Genomic DNA, 26,937 nt, shown 5'->3' with positions numbered 1-26,937 from the left:
TGCATATAAAACCTTAGTTGTACCTGAGATGTATAAGGTAGCAGAGAATCTTCTTCCTATCTAGCATTCCACTTCCTGGAGACGCCTCGCCTTTTCCCTCAGCTCCCTCTTCTACTGGCACCAAGAAGATGCGGTGTCGCAGGAACGTCATATGATTAACAGGCATGTCATTAAAGTTGTAGGTCACCAGGAACATCTTCACCACAGTTTTGTTGGGATTAAATAAGGTCTAAGGACACAACAGGAATAGATGAGATATCTCAGCATTATTTAAATTAAATGGTTTAGCTATAATAATAATTATAGATATGTGACCCTTAAAAGTATGACATAAAATTACCACTTGAATGGTCCCTGCTTTGGGTATGCTGTATCCTTTCTTTCCAAGAGGTTCGAGGGATATTACCCCCTGTGAGAAAAAGGAGACACAGAATACATATCCTCAGTCACTGCAATGATGAAATAATCTGTAACATTTTAATACTTAAAACCTACATGAACACTATGCGCCATGAAATAAAACGTAGGGGGCAGCAGTATGACAGCAGTAGTTTTCCATTTCTGTTCCAAAACACAGATGATTTCTGCATATCTGTATTGATAACACATGTAAAACCAAAAAAAAGGAAATTCAGAAATGAAGTTGATGAACTCTAAAACTACTGCAGCAGAGCGCAGTTGTAAAGGCAGCTGCATGGAAAGTCAAATTAAGAGTTCAAAGAAGTGAATCAAAGGAGGCCTGACCTTCACTATACACAGCAGATCAAAGTGGAAATGAGGAATTAATCTAAAAGTGAAACAGCTGCTTTTCCCATTTTTCCAGCAGGATTAAAGCACATCAGGGCTTCCTCATAACACTGCTAAAATGCTTTCTTGGCATATGCAATAAATGTACATTATTTCCCGATGAACTGAAGAGATGTGAAGAACAGCATCGTAGCATATGCACAGAAAGACATTTTCCACATCTGCTTGTGAAGAGGCAAATCAACATCAATCAGACACGCGCATTGTTTTGGTAGTTCTGATCTCTAAATTGGGTTTATTTTTTTCCCCAACCAACAAACCACAAACCACAGCAAACATTTCGTTTATCTTTTTTTCTTTCCTGACTAAGGATATACACAACAACATAAAAACATAGCACAACACACACACACACACACACACACTGACCAGGAAGGGTGAGGGTGCGCTGTGCTCTGAGATGTCATAGTATGTAACCTGCACAGGCAGGGTGACGTGCTGTGGGCAGTAGGAGCCGCTGGCACCGATCTCTGCTGTGAAGCCTTCAATTCGGCCTGAGGGGGAGAATCGCCCCTTCAGTATGGACTCCTGGGAAGCACAACAGAAGGTGAAATGGGTTGTAGACTTAGAGAGTCTATTAAAACTGTAAATGTCAATTTGACTCACGAGTCAAACTGGGTGGTGAATCAGATAAACCCATGACTGTGAAATCCATAAAGATCCACATTTCATTTGTTTATTTTAATTGAAACCAAAGCTCATTTGGACAGTGTTAAAATATGCATCTGTTTACCAGCAACACTGTGAGCATAAAAACATAAAAACTGTGAAACAGCAATATTTATTTATTTAATTGTCTGTTTAATTAACAAATGAAACTCTTGAGATTGAGAATCCCTTTTTTTTTTTTTTTAAATCATCATTTGTTACAATTGTTATGAATGTTTTTAAAGTCTTAATATGTGAATGAGGTTAACATATTTTCAGCATTACAATAGTAAGTTTTGACTGTGGAGACATTTCTCATCATTGACAATTAAATGTAGAGGCTGTAGTGAAAAACAAAAGTAACATCTTGATAGTGTTCTCATGAGAACACCTGTCATCGTAAACCAGCTTCTATCCTTGTTTCAACTGCCTAATTGGCCAAGTCCTCTTACATGCAGACAATCAAACAGTTTAAAAAAAGATGTGCCAATAATAAATCACAACTGTCTAAACAGAACCCTATACAGATTACAAAATGCAAATGATCACCGTATTAGGTGCATCAGTACGAAAAAATTCACTGTCAGAGCATAATTAAAATAAATCTTCTGTCATTGCAGTCGTGGTAAAACCTAAAACCGGAAGGTCGAGGGATCTTCTAATTCTTTTTACCCAGTTTCATATCAGCACTTTGAGCACTCTAGAATCAGTTTCAAATTATATTTATCCATTTCAGTATGTCCCGTTTACTTTCTTCTGGTTTATTATTAATTCCAGCTCATGTTGGATTTAATTAAAAGAAGAAATTATTATATGTATTTTTTTAAAGATCACATTTTCCTTCCACCAAAGTTGTCAAACATGACCTTCGGGCTGTGACTGCAGGTTGTCGGGTTTATATTATGTGGATTTTGCATTTTTGAAAGCTTTAGCCTGTCAAGGCTGAGAAACTTGGCTCCAGTCTAAGGGGGATTCAGGAAAAACTGTTTTGGCAGAGAGCCACACTTTTAAAATGGCCATGCCCTGCAGAGGCTACAGCATGTGGACTTGTCCTCCCAAATGCTCCTTAAAACTACACGTGTTTTTTAAAAAACAAAACCAAAAAAAACCCTGTGATACAAACACTTTCCCCCAGGTTGTGTAGATGAATGGGAAGGAAAAATATCACTAAAATTCTTGTTTTGTTTTTCCAAATGGCTTTGAGTTGGAATTACAGGTTAAAATTTGTACTGAATTACATTACATTGCAAAAATGTACCTTAAAGGTTTCTCCAAGTGTATGCTGCCAAAGAAGAACCAAGATTATCCCCATCTCCATGTGGGACACATTACACTAGTTAAAGGAGACCTATTATGTTTCAGCTTGGTTTTTGTCATATATACTACTACACTGGTGGATAATAAACATGGCTAAAGTGTACGCTCAAGGAATTCCTTTAAGACAAACGTTCTGAGTGTTCTTTATGCTCATTTTCAGAAAAAAGTTTTCTACTCTTGGCTGTGTAGTATGTCAATAAGTGCAAATATCTTTAATATGGTCATCTTAGGCACAGCAGCCTCCTCCCATATGAAGCTCAAGTCTTCTGTTTGTGAAAGGCAAGCAGTAAGAATAAATGGAGGACACTTTTTAAGTGAGAAGAGCTAAAACTGTTGCTGTCAGATAGAGAATGAGCTGACAGGATGCATGAAGATAAGATAATGGGGACCTATTATAACAATCCTAACTGGTCCTCGTTAATGTTTTGTTTTTGCTGCAAGAAATAAAATAAAATTCGCACCTCAAAGTTGCCGAGCAGGGATCTGCTGATGGACGATGTAGGCCCACTGGAACGTGTGGAACGGCCGGTGTCTGTGTGACTGCTGCTGCGCAGCTGCCGACTGAATATGACCATAAACACACACACAAAAGAGACCGGTGGTTAGTGGTTAAGATTACACTAATTTAGTCTTAACCAATATGTCACATGCCTCCGAGTGTGTCTGAATATTCGAGTACAGGCACAAACCCTTTCATTTAAAAAACAACAGAAGACCTGCTCTAACTCCCACTTCTTTTCCCAATGTTGATTTTGGTGAAGTCAGTATGACATTGGCTGAGAGTTTTTATAGGTAAGTGCACGCATGTGTGTAGGTGGGTGAAAACAGTTAATAGAGTCTTCAGACCAAATGTGAATAGCGCTGTGCATTTACAAAGTCTATTCAGAGATGCCGACTGACACAAATTTGCATCAGACATTTTGAATAGAGGGAAATATCCATCAGTGCAAGTTCCAAATATTGTGAAAGACTTTCTGCTCAGTTTCAGCCATAGACTGTGGATTCTCCTGGCAATCAGAAATGGGCCTACACCTTATTACAGTTTTTGGGCAACTGCAGCTGTATTTGGGATGGTGAGGAGAGGCCTTGGAGCAAAGTGAGCCAAACTGCAGGACTCTTACGCACAAATATTTGTGGATTTCCAAAAACATTTTTCTTCACGTTCAGTCTGAACACAGCCCAAATTCATTTTTAGTATATGCTGTCTCTTTAATATTAATATTTGAGTACAAATAGAGTGGATTACTCACCTTTTTAACCGCAGTCCATTCTTTAGTCGTCTTCCTGATCTTGTGCAGTCTGTGGAGGTCTAAAAAAGTGAAGACAAATAGAGGAAAGAGTATGATTTGTTTTTTTTCCTCTGTTAACATCCTGACTTATCATTAAGCTACTCATAATCATAAAGGAGTGCTTGTTTTTCTATGGTCCTGTGAGCTAAATTGTTAAGTGTAATTACATATTTCAGGTGTCCTACTTACTGTGCACTGACTAGTGGTTGTTGTGTCACGCATGCATACATTCCCCATTTCCAGGCTTCCGATGACCATAAAGGCCACCCTATTCTCAGGTGACTCGCCACTGGCCAAACCCATGCTGCCTGCTAGCCATTTTCTCACAGAAAATCTCTCACTCATCATTAACTTATCGTTACTAGCTAATCCTTGGTTATAGTTGCTCCCTTCAGAGCTAGAAGTTCTTTGTCAGCTTGTCAGCTCGTACTCACATTTGGTTAAATCCAAAGACGGCATTTTGAAAATGATCTTGTCCCACCGTTCCGTATGACCTAAAATATCTTATTTCCAGCCTTTGTTTACTGAAATATTGCCTGTGACAGTCTATCCTAGCTGTTTTTCTTTAACTCTGCCTCATCTGTCACTGATTCCCTTTCCTGCTTTGTTTTGTGTTTTCTTAAGTCTATCTGTTTCTCCCTGCTACACAAACACACTAATCACTTGCAGTCACAATGATCCCACCACTGCATGAAACCAGTGAAACTAGTGAACCCTATTGTAACCATTAGCATACTCGCCATACCACAAACTCAAAGCACTTTCTGGCCTCCCAGTGTTAAAAAATTCAATTCCAGAACCATTTTTAAGCAGGATGTATCAATACATATGTGCATGAGAGACACAGCATACTCATGTGGGGGAACAATGGGCCCTCCCTGAATGGGCTTTATTCTGGAGCTGCTCTCCCTGTTCCAGCGTGGCATGATAATGAGCCAGCCATCACCTCATTCTTTTTACCTTTAGTTGTTCTCTCAGCTTTTGTGTTTTTAATACCTCAAGCCCTTATACAGGACTGTCAGGACTAGCAGATTTCTTACCTATACTTATTCAAATGCATTTCATTAATCACAATTCAAAATCTCTGATGGCTCTGCATACAAGTTCTACAGGTTTCTGGTTTAAAACGATGACAGTTTCATGGAAATGTGCCACTGCTGTTCATTAATGTGTGCTGCATTAAAATGACCACGAGACATATGATAAAGATGATGTGTGCTAACCTTAGGCCGGTCCCAAACAGAGGGCAGCAGGTGGTTCCAGTAAGGGGCAGCTTTAGCATCAGTGCTACGACATGAAGCGGGCCCCAGTCCTGGAGCAAGCAATGACAGCCTGCTTCTCTTAGATGTGGAGGGTCCCTCATCTTCTGAACACGACTCCCCTGTATCACTTGGAGACAGCAACCTCTTTTTGGCAGGCCAGTGGCCTCCAGAAAAGAGACGGTGGCCATTAGTGCTAGGAGTTTTCTCACAGGAAGCCAGGCCGTTAGAGGAGGTGGCAGCCTGGGTGGCACTTCGCTCAGGTGGGGAGGATTCAAGTCCAACTTCCCATTCTGTTGCCTCCCCTGGTTCCTGCAGCTCTGTATGGTGTGGTGGGGAAAAAGGACCTGGGGGACTGGTTGGGCTGGCTGGGTTAGGAGTTTCATATGTGGACATTTCATACATGTGGGGGCTGGGCTGGCCTCCAGATGACCCATTACTACAGCTGTCATTTCCAGGGCTACCTAGTGAGTGGGTCGGTGTGCGGCTCCCATTAGGTATCTCTGTCCTAGTTGAGCTTCCAAGGGAATGACCCTGGTCACACATTGGGGCTGATTTAGGTGAGAGTGGAGCAAATACGTCAGGAAATGGCCTATCTTGATTGTACTGAGCTGGGCGTCGGGAAGGATTGTGGGTAGGGGAAAGGGGTGGAGACCTGGGTAACAATCCCTCCTCTGGGTCTTTGTGCTCCATCTGCATGCAAGAGTACAGAGAACCAGATCCACTAGGCCCACCAGCTAACCCCATTCCTGCACTTTGAGCTGTGACTGGCCCACACAGCATCCCTCCTTCTAGCCCCTCCCTGTCTGGAGAGTCCCCCAGGTGGGGGCGCTTATGAGTTAACTGAGGCTCCTCTAACCCCCTTTTCACACCTGATCGAATAGGCCTCTGCTGGGCATCAGTGTGGGATTCTGTGGCGGTGGTAAATCCTCCTAACTGAGAGAAAATAGAGAGCTGGTAGACCTTTTGGAGTCTCAACTCCTCCTGGTCAAGGTGCCTGGGTGCCCCCGGTCTGACACCAGGGTCTAAGCCCTGTGAAGAGGGAGGCAGGTCCCCCTCCTGTGCCGGAAGCTCTAGTGGAGCCTTTTTGTGGGCTAACTCAACGTGAATGTGCCGCATCTTTTGACGGCTGAAGGATAAGAGTTTAAACTAAGTTTTGTGCAACAAGGTCAAGTAGATCCTCACAAGTGCAAGAGCAAGATGATCCACAGGAGTGGTAAGTCCTACACTTCTTGCAGTGATGTCAAACACAGGACACTTGGCCACAAAGCTCCTGAGAGAAACAACAGACAATTTTACAATTCAGGAAAACGTTTAATAAAGCAGAGATTATTTTGTAATATTTGTAATTTAGGCTCTTTGACATTTGAAAAGTAACTTTAACCAACTTTTTGTTATATATATATATATATATTTGGCTGACTACTTCAAACAAACAGGAAGACTTAAAACTTGCAATAAAACTCATTTTTTAAAAGAAATTATTAAAAGACTCAAGTTTTAAAAGAAAAACAGTTAAGCAGGGATGCTAAAAATCCCATCCTGGCTACATAGAAAAGGCATGCCTCTAATAGTTCAGACACAATGGCTTAACAAATTTTTAAAAGAATGTGATTACTATCTTAGTTTCAGTCAGCTAAGGTTGGCTGCCCTGCCACCAAGCCAGAGGACTTATATTCAAGCCAGTACCTGAGAACAACAGCTCATCTCTGTGCCCGTCCTTGTCCAATTCTCCCTGTGTGGACAAGCTGTATCTGGCACAACATCGGAAAGCTGTATCTAACACCATACTAAAGGAACCCATCTAACTCCATGGCAGCTCTCAAAAAAATGAAGCCAGTATCCCAGAACATGTGAACAGGAAACACCAAGGAGTCAAGAACAAATCGGAGCGAAGGGGGTAGGCACAGGAGCCAAGACCTGAGAGAAAATACAAAGGTCAGTGTTCTTGTCAGTGACAAAAGAAATCAGCACCATTACAGGTATATGTATTTATAGTCAAAGTTGCTGATTCAAATTTATGAGGATAAAAAGGCTTTTTTTCCTTTTCAGTACTACAGCCTAGCTTGGGAAACCATGTTAGTAAATATACAATGGATCACTTAATGCTTCTTTGTATGCAAAAGACATAAGATTTGGATTTGAGCAGCAAAGGTTGAAATTTACCAGTGGTGGAGAGTGTCAGTGATGTAGCAGGCTCTTGAGAAGAAATATCTCAAAGTTGTTACTAATTCTAATGGGCTTCCCTCTGTGATTGGCTGAAAGCCAGACACGCCCTCCTTGGTCACCTAGGCGTGAGATGTGGCATGGCTGAGGCATCATGATAGGGTCATTCCACCCAGTATCTGCGAAGAGGCAGGACACCAAATTAAATTACAGATTTAGGAGCGAGAAGGAGAGAGAGCGAGAGAGACAGAGTGAGAAGCGGGTAAGTTAGAATGTAGATATTTAAGCATGAAGCAATTAAAAAGCAGGCCATTTAATATATTTTACTATTAATTTTATGTTACCAAAAAGTCAACAGATTAAAAATTGTCTAATCACTCTCACATCTGTATAAAAAAAAAATATCCCATTTGAGGATGAAATGAGGAGGAGTCATTCGTAGAGCTAACTTGACACTAAATCATGCTAGGCCAGGGGAAGCTCTTTCCAAACCTACTTGGACTACAATTTGGGAATGTGGGGGAGCGGGGGCACAGTGAGCCGTCACCGTGGCAACCAGTAGTCCAAGGATAACGACTCCTTTGTGCTTGGCCACAAAGAGGGAAAAAGACACACTGAGCTAGAGAGTGAAGGAGACAGGGTGGATGGTAGGGGGTGCAGGGGGGGTAAGGGGGTGCAAGGGTGTAGGGGGTGGCGGGGGGGACTAAAGATGCTCGTCAAAAAAATAAAAATATATATATAAAAAAATTGGGAACCATTACAAAATAGCAGTCTTCCATTAAATCTCTCCAGCCAACTAAAAATTTCAGGCCACTGTGACACAGGCCTATGTTGTATCAAGCTATCAAAAATAGTTCAATTAAATGCTTGGATATTTTATTCCAAGCTTAAAAATGAAGAACATTAATCTGACTTTCTTCCCCTGGCACTCATATAAAAAGAGAAGTATAGTTGGTTCCCACTGAGACCTACATTACAGAAACCAGGTACTTCAGCTTTTTTTGCATTTAAAACATTATGATGAAACTGCGATGACGCAGGCAGAAATCTGTAACGTGAAAAGAAGTGATGACACAATCCTAAAGATCAAGCAACAAAAAAAAGAACTGGAGTATTCATGCATATTTTCCAGTACAGGGAAATACGGGTGTAATGTTTCCAATGCTGGAACTGGATGCTGAATAAAATCCCCCAAAGGCTATACTATCTAATGATATGACTGGCTGCACTCTTCTTGACCTTCAGCAGGTGTTTGAATTACTGAACAATAACATTTATGAGCATGTACTGCATTATATTTCTTATTGCTCTAAAAAACAAATTTTACATTCACTAAACCTTCATGCTGTGTTACATTACAAGATGTTATATATATATATATATATATACATATATATATATATACACACACACACACAAAACATCTAATCTAATGGCATACATGACTTCATACAACAAATCACATGGTCAGGAGTGAAACCTTTGTAGTTAGAATGGATTACTTTACTTTGAAAAAATAAACCCCAGGATGCACAAGCTTCATATAAAGAGGAGTGCTTCTCTTATTTTTACATCAAAACATCTGGTGACACTAAGTAAACATTCTAATGTAGTTGCTTTTCAGCCTGTATATGTGTTAGCTCAACTATGAGACCATCAAGAGTATTCCCGAGTTACTTCCTAGTTATTTTCTTTTATTACGAAAAAAAACCTGCTCCACATAAATCACAGTCTTAATATAATTTGCCCACTATGGATCTTAAGTGGGATTTATTTTGTGTTAAATCTATGCCAAAGGCACATCATAACTGCAAACCCTACCGAAACCCTACACTATAACTTACTTCTGCCGATATCATTTAAATAAATCGGAAAAAAATGGATCAGCTCAAAGACAGAAATTATATCGCCAACTAGTGTTTTGGTAGTGACTGTGCAGAACAATGCTGGCACACTATACACAAGTATGAATGCTTGTAACTTTATTGGCCACTTATGTAAAAGCTGTAATGTCGCCTAAGTTCAAAAACGAAGCATAAAACACAAATCTAGGTGACAACACCACAAGAATAATAACTCTCTCTTAGTGGCACTAAAAATGTTTTAAAAAATTATGTAACAAATGATTAATAAACAGCCAATATGCTGCTAATAAGCATGTCAGTAAGAAACGACATAAGCAGAAAGTGTTGTAAACACAGAGGTACACATAACAAAGTAGATCAATCTGATTCTTTACAAGCCAAACTACCCATACTGGTGTAATATTTCTTTACTATAAACAGGAATATATGAGCAAGAGGACATGACAGGACATTTCCAATATAAATCCTGCTAGCCAAGGTCATTCAATTTTTTGTTGATATTTGAGTAGGGAGTGCCAAACCAGACCTGGTGTTTTTACCAAGTCAGATAAAGAGACATCATAAAAGTTCACTGCGAGTAATTATATCACACATAACTATACCCACAGACACACAAATACACACAGAGCAATCGGGGGGGATAAGAGAAGAGTCAGCAACAGTATTTATAGTCATAGCCTACTGCATAGCCCAGTTGGCTCTATGCAGGATCCCACTTGATTTTTGACCTTATTTTGAACGAGCAGGAGTCTGGCAGATGCTGCCCAGCCCTTCTCAGGCTTAATCCAGTAACCAACAGGAGGGAAAGGTCTGGCTTCACCCCAAAAATGTCTCAGGTTCCTGGATATGGTGCCAGTTCAGGTCAGAGAACCTATGAAAACCATATTCACATCTACAGGTTAAATCTGATCTGCTTAAAATTCATATGACCTATGCAATCTGAACTGTGTGCTTCTCACACAGTTCAGATTGCAAAAATCTGTACTTATAGTGACTGTAAAAGCCCACGTAAAGTATAAGCAATTTATTATAAAATGTCCAAATTAACTCTTGTCCAAAATATAAGCAAATAAAATAAGTTTTTATTACCACACAAGAATTGTTAGATTTTTTTTTTTATTAAACCTTTTGTTTTTTTTAAAGAATTTCTTACATTTCACTAAGAATGCATTGCTAAAAGTAATAAAGATGTTGCCTATCACTGGTGAGCCAGTTGCAAACAACATAACCTCTGCAGCATTGCCTATATCTGCATTCAGAAACAGACAAAGGAGATTGAAAAGGCCAAGATGAAAGATAAAAGACTTAAAAACACCTGACAGCAACCAGCGGTCAGAGAAAGCAAAGAGATAAAGGATGAGGGGAACCAAGAGAGGCCAACCCAAACCAAAGACCTTGAGGAAGGTATAAATAGAGCCCCACCCCCAAGTGTCAGGGGCAACCTGGCATGTTCATGGCTACATATTAACAAGCAGTTATGAGGCCAGTTGGTTCAGAGCATATAAAATGGAAAGACAATGTTAAAAAAAAAAAAAATATTCAAATATAATTTTTTAATTCTAACAACACACTCCTTGAAAATGGTTGAATGCAGAAAAATCTTCCAACATAAATATTGCAAAAATAAAATAAAAACTAGAATAAAATAAATTTAATATCTTTAAAATAAGCTAAAAAAGAAAAGAAAAAAGATATGAAGTACAAAAAACAAAAATTATAATAAATAAACCCAAACAACTAATGAGTCATGAATTAACTGAAGTTAATATTGTTTTACTCAGTTTGCTTCAAATCCATGTTAAAATGAACTTAAAATAGTAGGAGTATAGTTTTAAGAAACAGTAGTAAAATGTTAAAGAGGATGACAAAAATAAATTAAAATTGCTGAACAAAAAGCTTAGTTTGTCTGACTTGGCCCTAGATCTGGATCAAAGCAACAGCAGACTGAGTCATGCATGGAAAAACATTAAAATGAAATCTGCCTATTATTAAAGCAGGAAATAATTTTCCAATACAACAAAAGGAAAGTGAGATAGGATACTCACTGATCCTATTCATTTTGATAAACAACTGGGATCCAGAGTGAAACCTCCTGGAAAATTACCATTTTCCAACTTTTCAACCTAAGCAATATTCACATTATCATATATTGTTATTTAGTGTTTGTATTAAGTTACTTTTCTTTGAGACATTTCGGTTATGTGTGTTGAAATATGTACAAGTATGTGTTCATTGGAATGCACAACACTCAACACATAGGCACCACTGTGTCAGTCTATGAGCATCCTCCAGGGCAAAGAAGATTGTGGTCATGAGGTTGAATGCCAACAGTGTTGGGTCAGATGACTTATAGCCCATCAAGAGGCCCAGAAGAGTTTAACTCGATCATCATGGGAGGTGGTGTTAGGGATGTGGTAATTGCTAACAATAAGGCATATGGCTTACACATACACTCTTAGTTCCACCTGAAAGACTAATCAGAGCTTATGAGACTAGACACCCATCAGTAATGTGGGTGGCAACTACCAAACATCTGCAAAACAGGCAAAAGCACACTTAATACCCTGTGGTTTCTTGCAAACAAAGCTGCACATGGATGGACTACATCCTTGAAAACACACTCAAGCTATAACAGTCATGTTCAAAAGGTGGGGTGGGCATTAATGTTGGGACGTGGAGCCACTCCTGGTAAGGTCAAGACAACCCATAGAAGAAAAACATGAATTGAAACTAAGGTGAATAAACTATTTTAGAGAAAACAAACCAATAATAGTTTCCTGATGCAGCTGAATATGGATGTTTTTTTATTCTTAGAAACTGATAAAATTGTGGGATTTGTGGCTTGATTTTTGTGTGGTGAGGGGCATGAACTGTTTTTGGCCTCTAACAAGGGGGATGTTAAACCACTGGGCTATACATAAAGAAATGAATGCAGAAAGATGTCATTAAGAGGTAAATGATCATGCAACCTAAAAGCAGTTCCCAGTAAAATGTATGGAGCTCAGACTCAAAACCTAGCAACTTAATCCTGCAACGGCTTGGGTTTGTTTTCAACCCTTAACTGATTTGAAGAACAACAAAGCTACTGTATATTTTAGATATTTTTACTGCATGCTCTTCGACAGCTACAATTTCTCATAGGTGGAGTGCTCAGATAAAAACAGCTGACCTTCTTACGGCTGTGAAGATTCACTTCTTTTAGTATAGAAATGCTTTTATTAGAATACAAACATTTTGTTAACTGGGAATTTTTGCAGGTAACACAGCAAAAGCACACGTTTTAGTTTTTTAGCTATCCATAACATTTTTCTATTCCAGCTATCATAGAGTGAGAAGCATCATACACCATGGACAGGTTGCAGTGTTAACATAGAGAGACAGACAGCCAGTCACACTTGAATTTACACCTACATCCAATTTTGAATCACCAGTTAACCTAAACTGCATGTGTTTAGACTGGAAAGAAGCTGGAGTACTCCGAGAGAACCCACACAGGCACAGGGAGAAGACGCAAATTCCACACAGAAACCACACTCAATTCAAACCCAGGACCTTTTTGCTGTGAGGCAACAGTACTAACCACTGCACTGCTGCCCTGCTCTCTCATTTCATTCATTCATTCGGATTCAGAGAAAAGTGTGAAGCAAAAAAAATCAAACTGGGATAGCTAATGGTAAATTTCTAGTCTCTCTTCTTCCAGAGGCAGACAAAGACTTCACAGTGGCATTATGCCAACTGTGTAAAATCGATGATTTTTTTTTCCCAGTTTGCAAGATTAAAAAAAGACCATGGGATAGGGTTAATTACCCACCCTTCTAAAGAGGTAAAATAGTTTGTTTTCAGTCAGTGACACAACATCTTTGGGTTTTGTGAAACCCTATCTCTAGGTGGTCAGATGCACTCTGACCTCTTTATGTCCTCGGTCAATCATCTATAGAAATCTAGAGGCGTGATAGCATCAGCATGAAGTCAGTAACCTCCCAAATGTCCTGATTGTCTCACCAAGTTTTAGCGGATCCCCACCCAAACTACTCCCATGCCTGTACTCTGCCTGAAGGCTGATAAACAAACACAGAGAGGAGGAAAAAAAAGAAGAGAAAAAAAAAGCACCACAAGAAAAAGTTACTGGGTGTATCTACAAACAACCAGCTGTTGATTAGATTACTATAGTCTCAGTTCACAAGGGACTGGAATGACAGCTCACTAAGTCTGTGAATGTGTTTATGTTAAACAAAAGGCAGAAGACAGGAAGTGGCAAAGAAAGACAGAACACAACAGAGAGGTAAAGTTCAGTGAAACTGATAAACGAGAGCGAGAAAGCGTTAGAGTTGACACACACACAGCATTCTGACTGGAGAGTAATTGCAGTCTGAACTAAGCTGGCTCAGTGACATAGTTGCTGAGAATGCCTTTTTGACACAGGGTCTGTTTCTGTTTCTCCCTCCCTCTGCCTATCTGTCTGCCTGCCTTTCATGTGGCCATTTTAGGAGACATTGAGTTATTCGAGCCCAGCTGACAATATGACAGCAATCAACAGGAACAGCTTTAGTACACTTGACTTCACACCAAGAGAACTTGTCTCACTCACCCTTGCAGAAAGATTATCTCGCTGTCTCACTCGGTCTTTCTCCTTCCTTCCTCTATTTCATCAGGTGTTCTTGAGGGGCGACTCTGTTGTCTCTTCTCTGTGTCCTCTTGTGTATTTCTGTTTCTACTAGATTAGGGTGCCTTATTGGTCTTAACTCCCTGGCTTCTCATCGGTCTTTGCTTCCTTCCGTCTAAATAGGTAATGTCGCAAGAAAGACAAGTAGTTTTTCTGCATGCACTAATTATCCCTCTCCCTATGTATCCTGTTTTCTTTCCGTCTACCTCTCTCCACTCTCAGTCACACATACACAAATGAAAAACCCATCAACAAACTTGCAGCCCCGTTTTCTCACTGGTTCCCTCCCTTGCCTTTTCTCTTCGGAGTCCTCCCTTTTCCCGTTTTTTTCCTCTCATTCGCACACCTCCAAAGTATCTTGAATACAAAAGCGATTTGGCATGCTACAGACCCTTCTCACCTCCCACTTCTCCTCTTCCTCTATGTACTTTCAGGCCCCTCCTTTTAAGCTTTCTAGCCATCCTATCCTCTCTGTTGTGTGTGTGTGTGTGTGTGTGTGTGCGCTTTTCTTTCTGTTGGTTTCCTCTCAGCTGATAGAGTGAGGCATGCTTTGCTCACTCAGCAGTGAAGGCATACAGGGGAGAGGAATGGGGGGGGGGGGATGCTTCCAACTGATTGGCTCACCAGAAGGGGGGTCAGCTGTAGTGGCTGAAGCCCTGATTGGCTGGAGGAAAGGATTGCAAAGGGGGAGGAGGTGTGAGTATCCATAAGCCCTCCCACCTGCTGAAGCTTTGAATGTTCTGCAGAAGTAGAGTGCAGGCTTTAAGAACACTTTGCGTAAAGTGTGTATTAAAACACACAACTCATCTCCAAGCATGACGAGTTTTCTTTGTACAGTCAACCACATGTAAAGTTGTGCATGTGTGCTTGAATTGGTTAAAGAATAACAGTTAATAAAAGAAGTTAATGTCTTAGAAAATAAACCTGCTAATAACTATGCAATCACTCACTCCCCCTTTCTCTGCTGCCCTATTTCTTATAATGCTCCTCTGTGGAACATTAAAAGCAGGCATGAACTATAGCCAGCAAAAGCAGAAGGCTTATCTGTGGTGGGACTGAGAGCAATAAGTGCATGTGAAAAAGTTTATCAGTAGAGGACCAGGAGCAGCGCTCAGCTGTGTGCTTATGAGTGTGTGTGTGACTATTGCAGCATCTGTGAGCTAATAAGGAGCAGGATGTCGACTACCCGAGAACTACTTCAGTTTGGTGTTGTTGAAGTCCACACAGCACAGCGCATTACTGACACAAGCACGCATACAGTGGGTGGAAACTGCACAGAAAGTTGTCCACAACATATATCTTCGAGGCTGTCGAGCGAGTGCATATTCAGCACATATTTAGAACACTTCTTTGTCCAGCGCTCACACTCACACCTCCCTGTCTATGCTTTATTTTTTTATTTTGGAACACTGGATTGACTTTTTATCAGATGTGCACTGGTTGAGACATGTGAGACCAACATACTGACAGCTACTCGTCACTTTAAATTTCATTCACTTTCTGTCATTCTCTCCCTCTAGGACTCCTGATCTACAGGAATTCTACCTCCAACTCAGTTTCCATCTGTAACACCCTTCATCTGTTTCCAAAACAAGATGGAATATTTATTCTTCCAAGTTACTGCAGAGTTTCTGTATTGTCCCTGTTTTACAAGAGGGTGGACTGGGCATAAGCTTTGTGGGGTCTCTTTTAACAAATTACTCTAAGGTTATGGCTCCTTAACAAATGATTAATGCTTAAAAAAAAAATCCTTGTACAAAATAAAAATCTCTGTCACACACATAAGATTTGATCCTACCTGCCATAAATATGGGCATATACCTGCATACAAAATTAATCTCTACCACTCTTGCAGGCAAGCATCCTAGTTTACATCAACAAGATTAACCATTTTGCCTCATAGATCATGTACTGACATGTACTTATTCATAGGTGGTTCCTTGGCTGAGTGATAGTATGGTTGCACTTGTTTTTTTGGTTTGTTTGTTTTTGGTTTTTGAGTGTGTGAACAGTAAAAGTTAGCAGAGAGGAGGCTTGAAAAACAAGACACGTCTTCAGCCACATAGCTCCAAATATAGAGATGTGGGGATAGGGGTGAGAGCGGAGGAGCGGAGGGAGGTAGACAGGGGAGGAGGAAGCAAAAGAAACAGAGCAAGACAAACTGACAACTGAAGATTGAAATGAGATTCAGGTGATTCGTCCGCTGCTTTTCACAGAAAAGCTGGTAAAGAAATCTAATAATGGGATTTTATGTTCCTACTGTTTAAGATTCTCCGTTTCAACGCAAACAAACGAAGACAACTACACCCTGCCGTCCCTTTAAGAGTGAACGTTGCTTTCCATATTTGGCAATAAAGGGGTGTGTCTTCCCTCTGAACACCTTCCCCCATTCAATGGCATTGAGTGGAGCAAAAGAAAACGATGCATTGAAAACACACACTCACATTCCAACAAAAACTCACACTGATGCAATTTTGACTTGAGCGCATGGCAGTGTTTGTTTTGATGTCTACATGGCAGCGTAGGGGGCTGGACTTTCAGCCTTGATAAGAGAAATGCTGCTTGACACACGTCTTGTTTTTGTAGGCCCCTCAAAGTTACACCAGCTGTGTTTATTCCATTTTCTGGATTAAATGGGTTTCTATGGGTTACATGGCTTGTAATATAGTCTCGGGAACAACATTTACAATGCATATCAGCTGCATTAAAAAACAAACAAACAATGCGTAAAAATAAATAATCTGTGTTTCTAAACCAAAATATCTAAAACAAGCTCCTTAAATCTCTCACTCAAACTGGGAGTGAATAAAAGGAAGGATTAATGAAGGGAGGTGGAGGAACAAAAAGTGTGCACGTGTGAAGAGAAGAGCATGGTGCCTGTGCAATAATGAGCATGTTTAAAGACGCACAGACTCCTTCCTGTTTTGATGTCCATGTCTGTGTGTAGAAGTAAAGCCGTTAAGAAGCATAAAGCTAAAAAAAAATATTTACAAATAATATTTGCAAGGGTATTACAAACACCGGTGCATGTTGATGACTCGCTTCTTTAAATACACTCAAACTTTATGATGCAATGCCTCTGACTTGACTGTAACAATTACATGAATATGTCTGCCAGTAAAGGGTAGACTAAGGTACATATATTGTAGGGTGGCTGATAATTACTATCACACTTTTTGTCCTCTGGTGAAATGTGAAAGTACATTTAAAGCAATTTCAAACTTTTTTTTTTATACAACCTCCTTTTTTTTAGTGTTGCAAAACTTCAGCTGTAAAATGTAATCCTTTAAAAATAAAACTAATGACCTAATTGGTATGTAGATGAATTTAGTTCTGCTTTCATATTGTGAAGTAGACCCTACGATGACACAACAGAGAAAACCCTAGCAATCATATGACCTCCTATGAGCAAGCACTTTGGCGTCAGTGGGAAGGAAAAACCCTTCACGTTTAACAGGAAGAAACCTCCAGTAAAGCCAGGTTTAGGGAGGGGCGGCCATCTGCCGTGACCAGTTGGAGTAAGGGTAGGAAGACAGGATGATTAAATGCAGAGAGGTTTATAAATACATAGTGACATTAATAGGTTTCCTATTTTCAAACATTTCGGCTCTTATTTCAACCAGCACTTTTGAAGCAGGTCTTTACCTGCCCGATTGAGTGCTATAATTCCACAGCAGACTTTACCACAGATAGAAAGTTCAGGTACAGGTGCTTTCTCTGTTTGTAGGGTAATCAATTGACTTTATGCAAATAGATCTAGCAAATAAGCTAGATCTATATGACCAATTAAACACAATGGTTCGATTATACAGCTCCATAGTGTAATGACCTTATAATAGCTGGATCAACAGAATTACAGATATGTTGTCAAACAATTGTTATGGTCAAAAAGTAAATATGACAATAAAGGATGACGGAAGCAACAGGATTAAAAAACAAAACAAAAAAACGCAGATGTGTACAGGGGCAGTCTGTTTACTCAAGTCATGTAATGTCATGTAAAAGTCAGGCCAGAGTAGTGGAGAGTAGAGAACCCACAATGAGTAAGAGCTCATTGATGAATGCAGGGAAGATGCAACATGTCTTTTAATGCCAGTGGGTCAAAAACTTGAGAAGCTTATTAACGCTTTAGGATATTTCACAAAATACACAAGTTTATCTGCCCAAGTAGTTTTAAAACATTGACATTAACACAGCTATACTGTATGTTGATCATTCTTATTAAATGATCTTTCTACACATCAGTGGACTAATGAGACTGGGCACTTCTACAAGGTGTGCACTTTTTACATTCAAAATAACTGAACTGAAATGCAGAGCATGTAGAAAAAAAATGTAAGTTTCCCAAATTAAATAAATAAACTATAAATTTAAAAAAAAAAAAGATTATTTATTTATTTATTTATTTCATTTTAACCCATTCTGAACTCTTATACATCATTCCTGAAATAACATTAGTTCCCTTTGTTGGTTTGTTTGGCATTTTAAAACTAATTTCCTGTGTATCAATCATACCGCATTTCAGAACTCTGATTATATCACTGTGAGATAATGTAAAACGTATGAAAGGAAAGAAATCGAGTGGATGGGGAAAATATGTTGGGGAGGAGTGTGGCACCCTGAGTCTTGGTGACAGGCTAGGCCAGCTCAGAGGATGGAATGTTCCAGAGAAATATGTTGCCTATTCACACAGGACAGGAAATGTGTGTGTGTGACTGTGTGTTTCGGTCTCCTCCTCCTTCTCCTAGCCTTCGGGTACTTTTTTCCTGTCCATCTTCTTTCAGTATGAACCAATTCTTTTTTGCCTTTCATGCTTAGGAAATTCACATAGCATGGCGGTGTTGCACCATTCTGAATGTAGTACCATCTGGGCAGTGAAGGGGGGGGACGACAAATACCACGTAGTTCATCCAACAATCATACTGTCACTATTTAACCTGTTAATCCAACAGATAACTGGTTACTAACCAAAGCGGATGGCTGAGAAGATTAGGATGGCACTTAGAGGTCATTGACACCCACCTTTTCCAGGAAGTGTGTAATCAACAGCAGAATGAAAGGAAAACACAAGCAGCAAAGCATACAAACTTAGAGAAAAATGTTGAATTCAGTCGCATAACAGTATGTTGGTAGACACACATTCATAGGACGTCTCATCAACTTAAATGTTGGTGATGTTTCAGTGTAAAGTAGAGAGTGACGTGTGACTAGGGTTAATCCTGAGATCCATTTAACACACATCCACACACGCATTTGCGGTTATTAAGCAGAACTTAATAATGAGAAGCTTTGGCAATATAACTGCTGCTCTCTGTTTTAGGCTACACCCACTTTAAGATACTTTCATTAAAAATAAACATGATCTGGTTCCAAAAATGTATTTTAGCATAATAAAGTCAGTGGAGAGAGATCAAAAATAATCTCTCTACACTGACACACTTGTAAATCCATTTTACATTCACTATTTGCGTACATCGGGTCTGTGGTGTTATAAATAGCAAGCAGCAAATTTCTTTTTTGTAAAAACGCAATATGTAGGTAGAGCAGAAATGAGGAGAACTATGAGCAATATTTTTTCCCCATCAGGCCAATAAACAAACTAACTCAAATTATAAAGCAGTCAGGGCAGTGGAAAAAATATTGTGAATATTATGCCACAAAGTAAAAATATGGGGACATATTAGAGTTGTATCAGGACCATTATCCATTGCCAAAGAAAACCAGGCAGTGGGAGTGGAGTGTCTATAGAAAACTGACCAAACAAACAGGACAGGCACCCTGATGGCTGAGTAAGTCACAAGCTGCGTCGGTGTGACTCCTGGCTCAAGTTTACTGCACGTCATTCCTCTGCTCTCTCCTTTGCTATAATTCCTGTGTCCACTTCAGCCTAATTGGTGCCTGCTTGTCCTGCATGTTGCATCAGGCAATACACAGAAGGGATCCTGCTCAGAACTACTATCAATGCAGTATGGAGAAAACAAAAAAGCTTTTTCCCTTGCTCTGGTGAGACATGCAAGGTGAGCCAGTAATACACACATACAGACAGAACATTTGTTTCATGGCATACCAACACAACCAAACCATTAGTACGCAAAGTCAGAGATAATCACTTATAGGCCTATTTTAGAAATACAAACAACACAAAGTGCTACAATGCTCTCAAGGCTGTAGGAAATACACTGTTGTGGATATTTGTTTAATGTTGGCAGACCGAAGACTTGGTAGGTGATGTACAATAAACTGTTTAAATTAAGCCCTACATACTTCCAATTACACTATACAGGTATACTGCAAACATCAGCTCTGCGTCGCTGCCTTGGGAGTCATTTTTTTCATTTAGTGTAAAATTTCATGCAAGTCAGGCCTGTCCTACATACCCAGAATCCACAAGACAGATGGGAATATGTACTATGCACACATGGAGGGCTTTGATGCTACACTTGTTCCCCTGAGTAATGGCAACACAGAAAGAACAAAATGGAAAGCTCATAAGTGACCAATATAATGCACAGGATTACACGTCTTCTTTCCAAGACTAACTCACAAGACTACATTAATACAAGGCGTTTATATGTTTTGTTCAAGGAGACTTATTTATAAATGCTAAATGATAACTCTTTGGCCACTTCTTTAGATATATCTGTTCAGCTACTTGTAAATGTAAATATCTTACAAGCATATTTTATGGCAGTTGGGCATGAAGACATGGTCAAGATGACCTGTTGAAGTTGAAACAGAGCAACAGAAAGGGAAAGGAAGGTGACTTAAGTGACTCGTAATATGGTGATGCTGTTTGTGCCAGACAGGCTGTTCTGGTATTTCAGATTTTCAAGCACAGTCACATCTACGGTTTACAAAGAATGATGAAAAAGAGAGAATATCTAGTGACTAGCAGTGGGTACAAATTTGTTGTTCATGTCAGAGGTCAGAGGAGAATGGCCAGATTGCTTCAAGGTAATAGGGCAACAATAACTCAAATAAAAATCAGTATACACAGAAGAGTATCGCTGAATGCACAACAGATCAAACCTTGGAGCAGGTGAGCTGCAGCAGCAACAAAATCCATTGTTCTCCTTCAGACCCTCATGAGGCTCAGCAGTGGCTGCAGATGACAGGATAGTATCCCATCCTGATTCAATCAGTTCTTTTGTATTGCCTCACCTCCTGTTTCAGTGGATACTGGGGATGGAGCCACCAGCTCAAAACGATACCGCACAGGACCAGCTCAGCCAGACTGCTTTAGATGATTAATCTGTTTCACTGGTGCCTTGCAGCTTTCTTTTTCACTTATGTGGAGGAACAGCCATTTAAATCCTCATAATATTTGGGTCAAAGATCAAGATAAGTTTGACACTTTGAGACATATACAACAATGAGAAAGATTTAAAATGTCAGTATTGGTGAATTTTTTCCTGCAATGAAAGCTCTTTTGATTCCAATAGCTCATTCCACCACCTTGGACCAAGAACAGAAGAGGGTAAAACTCAGAATAGTACATAAGCTTTGTGGTAACAAGGAGCAGTTTTCCTTGCTTCCCTTTAAGTTAACATTAGTTTTAAACTAGATATAGGCAGAAACAGAATGCCTTTGTAAAGAACAAAGAAGTGCTATGGAGAAACTTGGGAGGTTTAACAGCAAAAAGGCAACAGTTTACTAGATTAGTTATGAAAGCCTGATGACACTTAAGCAACCTCCATTGCAAGGAGGGAGGCAAATACATCAACTGGAGTGGCCTGCCACACCAATATTTGCAGAGCATAACAATCTATCAATACCACGGTCATTCATCAAACTTGGCAACACAACTGTGACAACCAAGACAAGTTTGAACTTGCCTCTAAGATGTAAAGCAAGCAAGCAGCAATGTGGGACAAACAGCTTAGAAAATTTACAAATGCTTCAAGTACTTTACATGATGCAATACCATCATGGAAGCTTGTGACTTTATCCAAATTCAATCTGCAGTCAGTGTCATAAAAACTATGTTCGGTGGCAAGAAAAACAAAGGGTTCTGTAACAGATGAATAAGGCCTAAGCACTGATCTCAACATCATGGAGTTCGTTTGAGTTTACCCTAAGCCAAAAAAACTCAACTGTGTAATTCTCCAACATGTGTCGAAAAACCTACTGAGTATAAGTTAATTGGCAACTATTTAAGGTAGTTTTAAAATGCATCATTGTTTCTTCTAGAGCTGTACATACTGCAACAATAATTTTTGGTTTGTCTATTTGCATAGTTATTTAGAATGCCCATATAAAGCCTATATAACACACATATACACAGAATTGGAGACGTCTGTCATTTATAAAAGATGTTACATACTTAACTTAGAGCAGACACCAAAGCAGCTTGGTATAACAAAAATACATGTATTTGAGATCATTTATTTATTTTTTAAAATACTGATCACCAGCAGTTATTTCACCCGTAGTTACTTGAAGTTGTGGAATGTAATTCACTTTGCTCTACCATGTCACTGCAAACTGCTTCCACTCTAGATGAAACCTTAGATCTGTCATTCAAGCCACTCCAGCATAATACGCAGTATCTTCCCTTTACAAGAGCAATCAAAAGTAAAATCTTAGATTGACAAGAAGGCAAACTGGAACATGTGAACACTTTTAGGCTGTTTGATCAACTTGAGCAACATTTAATATGCACTTGACCTGTTTATAATTCCCGAGTCTTCATTATTGCAAAGCTGTCACAGTTCTGACTATCCGTGACCACCATTGTAACATTGCTAACTTGTTCCAAGGATCACAGAATTCTTTGGCATTTTCTTCAATAACCTCCACATTGATTATTCTGAAAACTACAGTAATAGAAACACAGGGACACTGTATGATTGCAAGAGAACTAACCACTTCCTCTTACTGGTAGACTGTTAGGAGGACTGTGTGACCTTTAATGGTAAGATTGAAGCTAAGTTTGGTTAATGTGTGTACCAAGCCCTTTTTACACATGCTCTCTGGACAAAGTCAGGTAAGGATATTTCCAAAGCTGGGGCAAAGGCATGTTACTCTACTCTGTTGCATTAATTCTTCTTTTTACAACACTTTTTAAGTGTTTGGGAAATGAGGAGCCCAGCTGCTGTACATTTAAAAACAAAAATGTTTCCTCATTCTGAGTGAGGTTGTACATCATCTTTATGCAATACTGAAGGCCTTCCCTGAAAGAGATATATGGATGGCATTAATGGTACCGTCATAGATGTGCAACTTACCCAGGCTATATGCACTAATTGATTCCTACGCTGTTACAGACTCTGGCTTTTAAACTGTGGCCTCTCCTATTTAGCCTTGGGAAAAATAATGACCGATTAAAAAAAAAGGAAAAAAAAAAAAAAAGAATACTTTGGTTATTAAAATCACAGGATAGTTTTAAACTTTGGTCCGTTCTTTATAAATGAAGTCAGTCCCAGAGACGATCTTATTTATTTTATTTTTTCCACATTTTTTATTGTTCTTTGCCTTGACATTGTCCTGTGTTTTATTCTATTGTTAAGTGTTCTTGGGTGTCTTAAAAGACGCTTTTAAATAAAATGTATTATTATTATTGTTTTCTTTTGCGTGGTAGAATTTTGACTTCAGATGTACTGACACATATGGAAAAGAAATAGTAAAAACTTATATGATTTACTCATGAAAGTAGCCACTTTCTCATTACTTTCATATATTGTTTTAGTAAGTATCCAAAACATACAAGTTTCATTTATATAATTTTTCAGGGGATCTTATATCTATTTTCAGTGTTGTATGCTTTTCATACAAGTTTCACACAAGACAGATACAAACTTTATAAGATTTATATATATCTTTTCCATATGGGGATGAATCATGTTTAGTTATACTGATAGTGGTTGTCAGAAGTATTCCCAAGCCTATGCAGTCATTTCCAGAGTCATATGCGCCACCAGTGCAGTGCTACCTGACAACCTGAGATCATCTGAGATTTCATCCTTGTGTTTGATCTTGTCCATTGTATATAGATTTTTTTTTTTTTAATTATATCAGGTAGAATCCCAAAGTGACATTGAAGAAAAGAAAACTCTATTCAGAAGACCCAACAGTGGTAGTCTTCCTGCATTTTAAAATGAGAAACACTATTCCTGTCAGCTGGTCACTGCTTTCTGTGGTTTAGTACCAAAAGTCACATCAAATTCTTGTGCATACTTATTATCTAAATTTATTTGTTGCATTCCTCTTTTCTTAAAGCTAACAATTTATGCCTAGTATTTTTTTGTTTATTGTTATTCAATAGACATAATTTAGCTCCCATAAGGATAGAGCACAGTCGTGCTTGGGCACACTCAGTCACACATACCCACTAGAGATCAATATAGCCCCAGAGCAGTGCTGAGTACTCGATCTAACCCACACAATCATCTGTAATCTCTGGTATCAAATCCTGCCGAGATACACTGGAGAGCTGACAACAAGCCTTCATCAACAAGCCTTCATCTGCTCAACGCATTTAATAGCCACCCCCACTTTTTACACAGACAATCAAATTGCTGCCAGGTAGAAATGCTAAAGAACAATCGTGATCAAAGACGAAAACCACCATAAGACAAATGATACAAAAGTTATTTTTGATTTGCTCAAAGATAGAGTGTAAAGTATGTAATGTTGTTTTTGTGGACTTTATTTTATTCTCTTCCGACAGAACCATTCATTCCCTTAGCCTAAATAGATACTGGTGGCCCTCCAAACTACCATTGAAAAACAGACTGTTACTCATGATCCTACTCTTGCTTAACTCAGTGTTCTTGCCTGCTTAGTATGCACAGAAGCATGCAATTTGATTTCATTTAATTTGGCTGAATGTGTTGGTTGTTAAATATTTTGAAGCAGAAAAAAACCCCAACAACACGACGGGGGCTTTCCTCTGGCTATTTTCTTTTCATGCAAGGAGGTTGATACACTTATCCATTCTTGTATTTGATCACTCCCTCTCTTCCTTTTCTTTGAATGTGAGAGGATTATCCAAGTTTCTCTATCTCACCTGAATAGACTGAATTCATTTTGTGTTTTTTTTTTTTTTTTTTTAAATTGTCCTTGTGTACCTAAGCATGAGGGAACTTAAGTAAAAGGTGTTTGAGCATGGGACAAGCCCAGACCCAGGCCTGCTGAACAACATGCATCTTGCCTTCGGGGCTGGATACAGCAAAGATCTACATGACGTCACACTCAGCTGAGGACAAAAGCCCACTGCTTTCTCCCAGACAGAATAGTGGGGGGTGGCTGTCAGAGCAATGCATGGACAAGCAAGAGAAGAAGAATAATGAGCCGCAGCTGTATTTGGTGCTGCAGTGTGTGCTGCATGTGTGTGCAAAAATCTGTAATTTCCATACATGTAAGACAGCTGCTGTTTTCCCATATGCACGTGTTCTTTATAGATGATGCAGTGTGAGACTGCACACACATGCCTAATGTGTATGTCATTGCCTTCATGCTCTGCTTGTCAGGACAATGAGAGATGGTGCACTGCAGCTAGCATATTAACAGTGCAATATAGGACTCATTGATTTGTTACATTTATATATGTATATATTTATTTATTTATTTGCATATGCATGTGACAAAGGTTCTGTGCCATCACCAATACTCTTCAATGCATGATGCAATGCAACTCCCAAGTGCAATCCAAGGGAACAATACACCGACTGCAATCACTTATATGCCCTCTTCTATTAGCTGTACAATGTTCATCATCACTCCACCCGCTGAGCTACAGTCACAATCTCACAGATATACCGCTGCTGGTTGATCCTTCCTTCTTGCCTGGCCCATATATGCACAATCCCAGGAGCACAGTGTGCAGTTACAATAATTAAAAAAAAATAAAAACCGTTTTATCTCATAATCATTTTAATGCCACGCACACTATTAATTTTGATTTATGCATTGGGATTTCACTGGGAAATTCTAGCACTTTGTCCCCAGCCAATGCAGACTGTGCACACATAAAGAAAGTGTGAGGAAGGCAGACAAAGCAGGGGAACGCCCCCTACATCATGCAAGCTACTGTCAGGTCATCAGCTGGCTCAGGCTGGATTTCGCTCGTTCTTCTACTAGACTCACAATTATGATAAGGAATCTCTATGCATGATCACAATGCAAAGGATATAACTTAACCCATTTCAACACACCCCTACCTTTAAAGTACACACAATGCAGAAGATTAAAGGGAAGGCAACCAGCCACATTTCAAGATTTCGAAGTCTACTCACCTCACGAAAAATATAGACTCAGATCATCAAACACAGCCAGGCAGTCTGAAGTGACGTCCGTGTAGTCTGGGAGTTTGGCCTTTCTGCTGTCTGTCTGCCGTGTTGACTGCTGCGTTGTCGGTTTCTAGGTAGCTGATGTTATGGGCCGAAAATCGACTTCGAAGCTAAAAGACGTTAGCAACATTAACCGTATATCAAATAGGTAAAATATTCGGACAGTCTTGATCTCGTCCTCTCACTCTATAGTCCAAATAGTTTGTTAGCTAACAAAGCTAACTCCCTTCCTCTCTGTGCCAGTCTTTTTCGTGCACTCCCAGCTGTTTTCGTTGTTTCAGCCTTTGCCTTAAATTCCTCTTCTGTCCCTTTAAGTAACAGGATTTCCGGGGTTTGCGTGTAAAAATACCAAAGGCGGGGCTTATTCACCAGCTGAGCGCCTGTCATTTAAGCGATTCGCCGCTTGGATTTCCCTTAACCAATCATCCCTTTTAGTTTTTTAAACTATGCAGATTTATTCAAACATACTGTTCTCTGATTGGCCTAAGGATTACCCCAAGAGCCGCCCAGTACACGTGCATTTTCTTCCCTCCTAGTCTTCAGTGCCAAGGATAGGTTTTTGTGCTGGAGCTCCGACAGTTGTTTTATCCATTAGTGTTTAAAATAATACATGACACGAAATTAAAATTAAAA

General features: G+C 39.5%; 1 protein-coding gene across 2 annotated transcripts in view; it reads right to left on the bottom strand.

Moving 5' to 3' along the window:
- Positions 1 to 26,628, bottom strand: part of atosb (atos homolog b) — a 28,340-nt gene extending 1,712 nt beyond the window's left edge. The window contains exons 1-9 of one of the 2 annotated variants that reach the window (XM_084946380.1): positions 26,251 to 26,628; positions 7,487 to 7,665; positions 7,010 to 7,240; positions 5,285 to 6,593; positions 4,023 to 4,081; positions 3,234 to 3,333; positions 1,177 to 1,335; positions 341 to 409; positions 24 to 229 (exon numbers count right to left, since the gene is read on the bottom strand). In XM_084946380.1, coding sequence (XP_084802506.1) covers positions 24 to 229; positions 341 to 409; positions 1,177 to 1,335; positions 3,234 to 3,333; positions 4,023 to 4,081; positions 5,285 to 6,439 — 1,748 coding nt within the window. In that variant the 5' untranslated portion in view covers positions 6,440 to 6,593; positions 7,010 to 7,240; positions 7,487 to 7,665; positions 26,251 to 26,628. Of the gene's footprint in view, positions 1 to 23; positions 230 to 340; positions 410 to 1,176; positions 1,336 to 3,233; positions 3,334 to 4,022; positions 4,082 to 5,284; positions 6,594 to 7,009; positions 7,241 to 7,486; positions 7,666 to 13,939; positions 14,561 to 26,250 lie in introns of those variants that run through there. The other variant, XM_084946381.1, reaches the window with a different exon arrangement.
- Between the last annotated feature and the right edge of the window lie 309 nt (positions 26,629 to 26,937).

The sequence above is a fragment of the Perissodus microlepis genome, chromosome 12 (genome assembly GCF_051167445.1).
Source record: "Perissodus microlepis isolate ML-2025 ecotype Zambia chromosome 12, ASM5116744v1, whole genome shotgun sequence".
In the NCBI taxonomy this organism is placed as follows: Eukaryota; Metazoa; Chordata; class Actinopteri; order Cichliformes; family Cichlidae; genus Perissodus; species Perissodus microlepis.
Note: the sequence above shows the minus strand (reverse complement) of the source record. Positions and strands in the feature narration are given on the sequence as shown.